A 6,323-nucleotide genomic window follows, 5' to 3' on the forward strand; every position below is an offset into this window, starting at 1 on the left:
AACTTAAGCAAAAGTTTTATCATTTCAACCAAAAATTTTGAATCAATATGACATTTTGTACTTTTTATTTTATTGCATGTTTTTGTGAAGGACAAGCTGGAAACCACATCTGCGCTCTGATTTATTTGGGAAAGTGAACACTAGCATTAGCTCTTTTGTTTGTTTATCAGTATTATTGGAAGTTTGACTTGCCCTGCTACATTCAGAGTAGTTATCTCGATGGGTTGAGAGAGAAGAATGATTTTGTCTAACAAAATTAAGTTACTTACATATGTTTTCACTTTTCTACGAAATTTTGAGAAGCTCAACCAGACACAAACAGCACCAACTCCTCCGATGGCGACTATTAGTACTACAGTCAACGTCCGACTGATAAACAAAAGCAAAAACACTGCACAAAGACGCTTTTTCAGGCCTAATTTCAACGTTTATGCTTTTAAAACATAAAACTTTAAAAACATGGACATAAAATCAGACCCAAATTTGCCAGGATTACTTCAGCTCTGATACCAGTATTTATAAGATCTGTATTTTTGTGGTTCTTGTTTGCATGTCCACATTTGAAAAGAACATGTATATGAGTGTGTGTTTATATTATGTGTTTCATGGACCAAAGGATCACTCCAGTTTGTAACGTGTGACCCCTGTGACTCTAAAGCTTTGGGACATTGATTTATTTGTCCCTCCATGTGTTTGATGGAATATACTGATGCACTTTGTTTACAGAGGCAGGGATGAAATGTGTTTAATGTGATTATAATGTGATCTTTCATAACTGTCCTGGAAATCGGGTTGAAGTGCATGTTTACATACATATGGGAGACCCCATGGAAATGTCTCAACATGGCCTTTGGGTGAACACAGAGAGCATTTAAAGTTGCTCATGTAAACGTCCGTTGCCAGAAGGGGAGCCAGAAGCAGCTAGTTTTCTGCTAAAATCATGTTTTTGTAGAGGCACCAGAAGACCTTTTTCCTGTTTCACTTGGACCGTGTTGGTCAGGTCTAGCATGGTAATGTGTTTTCACTTCTTGGGGATCTCTGAATGCTAACTGTTTGTTTGCTTTGTGCTTGTCAGAAGTACATGTGCATGAACCTGTGGTAAGACACCGCACTTTTTGTACATGAGCGTATCCTGGGTCTAAGATTCCACAGCTCCTTCAAATACCTCACAGGTGACCTGGGCCAGAGCGAGTATCTTATGGCCACTTTTAAGACTTTATGGCTTAGATTAGTAAACCTGTAAACCAGTATGCAAATACAAGCGAAGCATTTAGGGCCTGACGACCGCAGTGAAAATGCATCTTTTCATAGTTGCACCTGTTGATGGGTGGGACACAAATGAGCAAGAGGACATTTTGTCCTCAAGTTTAACATTTTGTTTTTACAAGGGTCCGTGTGATGCATCTGAGCATGAGGATGTGAGGATGAGGTGGGGGTGGGGTGTGTGTGTGTGTGTGTGTGTCTGTGTGTAGGGGGGAGGTCAAAGGTGACTAAGCAGCCCTGTGCCTTTTGTCATTTTTTTCTTTTGAGTTACACAATATTGTTTCAGACTAATTCTTCAGACTTAAATCACTTCTCCGTGAGTCTTTTTTGTCCATCGATTACAGGGAACACCTGAGCCTGCAGTAAGTAACTGGCTAATGGTGATTGCACTGGGATGTAGCTAGTTCTGAGCTGCGTCTAATTAGATGCACAGTGCATCATGCATTCATTAACTTGGTATTTCAGAGGACTTATGTTCAAAGAGCGAGGGTTGGGTTCAGCATCAAGGTCAGTCCTTTGGTGGATGACGTTTTCAGGCTTTCCACTACACTGGAAGGAAAAAAGCCCTCCATCTGTCGGCTAGTGCACTCAAGGCTAAAAGGTGTGCTAAAATGCTTGAACAGCTCCTAGTGTAAACAGCTGTCATAATTCTGCCATGCTCAATTAATCTAACACACTACACTCTTCCAGACTTTGCACCAACTGGTTGAGCTCACACACTGGCACCTTCACACCCCCTGTACATGAATATATTTACTATAGACATTTGTGCCTCGTCTCCACCTCGGGCATGTGCACTTTGTGTAGAGTAGAGTGGTTCATGTCATGTTCAAAGGAGAACCAAAGGAAATATGAAAGTACAAATGCATACAGAAATATAAAGCCACAAGAGGTTGATAAAACACTGGGAGGAGCGAAACAATCAAAGTGTTTACTTAAGTCAAAGAAGTGGAGTCATATTCAAAGTCCAGTGACCGCTACGGTCATTTTCAGAGAAACAGCGGAAAATTCCGCTGATATTTGAAAACACAGCAGGTACGACTCTCAGACTTAACGTCACAGACACTTTATATATTGATTGTTATGTGTTAGAGAGAGTTTGTCTATAAAATGTGATTATAGCTTTTATATTTGTGACAATCTCAGTCTGTTGGGTTGAATATTTAACTCAGTGACAGAGATAATCACAAGAGTCTCTGACCCAATCGTCAAACCAACACAATTAGAGCCTCGCCAAACCCATGACTCCGCTCTGTTTACAGTTACGTATCTGCAGTCCAAGTGTGCCACAGGTGTCACGATGAAGACACCGAGTACTTATAAAGTCCTCTCTGTTGATTCACACAAAATCCTTTCCACTAAGCAAAGCAAATACTCAGCATGCGACTTTTGTTTTTGCAGGTTTTAAATGATGATAGCAGCAAGTCTATTATCTCGCCAAATATCTGCTAAGGGCTGCGTTTATCCGTCCCAACAGGTCATGGAAGACAGACAGCGTTCATTTTCCCATTTGCCACCGACTCGAGGCATTACGAGCGCAAACAGCCCTGGGATTTGAACTCGCGCTTCTTGTGCGGTGGCAGGTCACTTACATCGTCTACGTTTTCAAACCACAGCAAACATCCGAGTAAATAAACACAGAAAGAATTGTCTGAGTGTGAGCGGGTAGAAGGAGTCTGGAGGAGAGAAAAACAGGATCAAAACAAACGTATTTGCGGAGGCCTCTGGGATTTCTGAATTGGATTTGAAAAGATTAAGCTTGATTGAGTGTATTTGATGTCATATTTGCTCCCTTGAATTGACCAACAACACGAGTAACTCTAGGTACAATGTGGAGCACAATAACAACACTGATATGAGGCCTACAGGGTTTGTTTGTTTGTTTGTTTGTTTGTGTTCAAAATCCCTTAGAATATCAGGGAATCACTCAGTTCATTGTGCAGCAGTGAATCGCTCGTTGTCGGGGCTGATTTCACAAACTAAACACAACTTGATATGAAGAAGTGGACAGAAAAATCACAAATTGTTTATACATTTTCTGTTTTAATTGGGTACAATTGGGGACTGAGAAAGAGTTCAGCTCAGTTCAAAAGGCTGCATCTACGCAGCTCCAGGAGCAGTCAATGAGTTGTGTATGCAACGCCCCCTGTCGGCCAAGTGAGGTAATGGTGTAAAAAGCACCAGCCCTTCACTTAAACACACTGTTATCTGAATGATCCACTATGCAAAGTAAATACAGCACAAACTCAAGCTCTAAAAATCACTGCACACAAAATGTATTTAGCCAAAAACGCTGAAAATCTCCAGACTCCTCTCCTCTGCTCCTGTTCAGTCATTAGACTCATATCACTGCCCTTTAGACAAACTTCTGAAACATTAAGGCTGTTTTACGCATTTAAATCCTAAAGAGCCCACTGCGCAGTGGAAATATGTTGCCAGGTTCACAGCTCATGTAAAAATGAACCTTCATAAAAAGGGAAATCCTGTCGCTGTTTCCAAAGGTGTCTCTTCAGAAAGGGGGCACTCCAGATCTGCTTCGAGAAACATCTCCCTCTCTGATCTACTGGGGCTTTGTGCCTGAAGTGACGTGTTCTCTCACAAACTTTCAACCATTACATCATAGTTTTAAAATAGCTAAGTCGGCTCACAGAAATGACATTTTACGCTCAGTGACATCAGCTGTACAGTGTCTTTATCTGAGCTGCTGCGCACGGACGAGCTCAGCTTTTTATCACCATCTTATCGTGACAAATATGAACAAATGACTCATTTAAAATGTAATTATCTCTATTATAAAGTACAAACTTTGTGTATGAGACTAAATGAGGTTGCACTACCAAACGCATCCGCTGTACTTTTAAAGCATTACATCATTGTCTGGTCTGATGGATGAACTGATTTTCAACTCGCTGAAACTGTAACCTACAGAAGAACAACACTCACACATGAAACATCCACGTCCAAACAAACGCCTGGTGGGCACTAGTTGTTTAAAGAGGCATTTTGAAGTTGTAGATGTACCTGCTATGACTGTGGGGGAGCGCTGACCTCCCTCCGGCTTCATCCACATCTCAAGAGTAAAATTTCCTCTGGGTATCTCTACGCCGGGTTTAAGGCGCAGCTGGTCTCCTCTGCCGGTGAAGTAAACCGCTTTATCCCCGCGCTCCAGAGAGTTGTTCTCGGGCTGAGAGGTGCGCCGCCGCTGGCGCACGAGCCTCCTCTCCACCCCGGGCACGGAGCGCTTGCCCCGGGGCAGGCGAGTGGCACAGGAGCCCGGGATGGTGCCTTTTGCCTCCCTGAGGCGCACCAGCTCCCTCTTGGATCTCCCTTTTAACCTAACTGTTCCACACTCTGAGCCAAAGCACAAGATGAGAATCACCAGGCAAGACACCCAGGTAAAAGTCCAAAGTTTCATTTTGCAAAAAGATGTAATAAAAAAATAAAAGAGACAAGCGTAAAAATCTTCTTTGGGAAAATCCTCTTCAGTTTTACAGCGTCAGAATGTGAAACGGTCCAAAGTGTCTAAATAAACTCATAAAGCTATGCTGTTTTCCTCTTTACAATATCAAGCCACGACCCCCTCTCTTGAGCAAAACTACTCTAGAAACATTGAGGGGACACGGGAATATTTGATTCATGTATGTCTTCCACGGTGCCTTTTCTATGGGTCCCATTTAGCTCAAAGGGATGACTAATAAGTGATCAATCAAGAGGGGGGTCCGGCCAATGCCCCCCTCATCCATCTGGAAGCTAGAACTCACTCGCAGAAATCCACAGTTGTCCGCCAGGCTCTTGTCACACCTTTTTGTTGTTTCCTTTATCCTGTGCGTAAAAGCGCGTGAGAAATGGCACATATTATAATCCATTCAAGAGGAAAAAGAAAAGAAGCTGTCATATTTATTAGACAAAATCAGAAGGGTGAGAAAAGTGTGAGGAAAAAAAGAAAGCTGGTATCCAAAGTTCGTTTTAGCACCAAAAAAGTTGAGATGTGGTGATTTGCGTTTAAATAGAGGAAGAAGATGGGCAGAGAACAAGCATCGCGGTCCTCATTGATTGCCTGGAGCTGAGTCGCAGAGGTCCTCGTCCGCTTTAGAGCCACTTCTTCCTCTCTTAGTCTTTTAAGAACAACTCATGTTTCAAATGTTCCGGGGCTCTATGTGAGTGTTTTTTCAAAGGGGGAAGTCACACAGGTAGGCAACTCTCACTGACGGTAATTCTCTCTATGGCACACATAGGCTAGTGATAGGATGGTGTTTACTGAGTTTGGGAAGCGTATAGGCTGTGTATCCCTCTAGTGGCTACAATTTAAACAATCCCACACTTGAAGCTACTCAGCATCCTATGGGTAAAACACAAAAAATACAGGAAAAATGTGGAATCAAGGCAAAAAAACTGCATCTCGGTTTAAATTTCTTTATAAAAATGCAGGATAAATGTCAAAACTTCCATTTTTTTACTCACTTTTATGTAAATTTTGTCGTTTTTGAGCAAGTCATATTCTTGGCACTGCGATATGAGATAGTTGTCAAAATCATTCCGTCCGTTCTGTTCATTTTTAGATGAACTTCTGCATAAAACTATAGATTAAGACAAACCACGCCGCGCTCTCCTTTTTAACTTCACTGCAATTTTAACAATCTGTGACACTGATCTGACTGAAACGCGCCGCTCGTTGTGGCTTTTTTCAAATACTTTTAGCTTCTCGGAACATTAAAAAAAAAAAAAAAAAAAGATTATTTGTTCGTTTCACACGTAGTTGACTCACATATTCTAGTGTTTACCAGCTTCATCCTGTTCGAACGTGGATGAGGATGACAAATTATTCCACCACAGTTTGGAAAAAAACAAAAACAAAAATAAAAGCACGCACACACCCGCACGCGAACCTTTGGTAAATGTTACTTTTCAGCTTGTATTTTCGTGCACCAGAACCGCTAACCCTTGCTTTTAATTGCTTTTCTTAGGGTTTGGAATTTGTGGGTTTCCTTTCGCGCCAAGCCCCTAACCTGTTTGTTAACCAGGCAGCTCAAAGTAGCCACTTACCATAAAGAGGAAGAGAG

At 41.9% G+C, this 6,323-nt stretch overlaps 1 protein-coding gene across 2 annotated transcripts in view; it reads right to left on the reverse strand.

The window, feature by feature from the left end:
• The window catches only part of pappaa (pregnancy-associated plasma protein A, pappalysin 1a), a 54,847-nt gene extending 49,475 nt beyond the window's left edge, over positions 1 to 5,372 (reverse strand). The window contains exon 1 of one of the 2 annotated variants that reach the window (XM_055231620.1): positions 4,285 to 5,372. In XM_055231620.1, the coding sequence (XP_055087595.1) occupies positions 4,285 to 4,678 (394 nt within the window). In that variant the 5' untranslated portion in view covers positions 4,679 to 5,372. The remainder of the gene's footprint in view (positions 1 to 4,284) is intronic. The other variant, XM_033990280.2, reaches the window with a different exon arrangement.
• Between the last annotated feature and the right edge of the window lie 951 nt (positions 5,373 to 6,323).

This window comes from Periophthalmus magnuspinnatus, chromosome 23 (genome assembly GCF_009829125.3).
Source record: "Periophthalmus magnuspinnatus isolate fPerMag1 chromosome 23, fPerMag1.2.pri, whole genome shotgun sequence".
Lineage (NCBI taxonomy): Eukaryota > Metazoa > Chordata > Actinopteri > Gobiiformes > Gobiidae > Periophthalmus > Periophthalmus magnuspinnatus.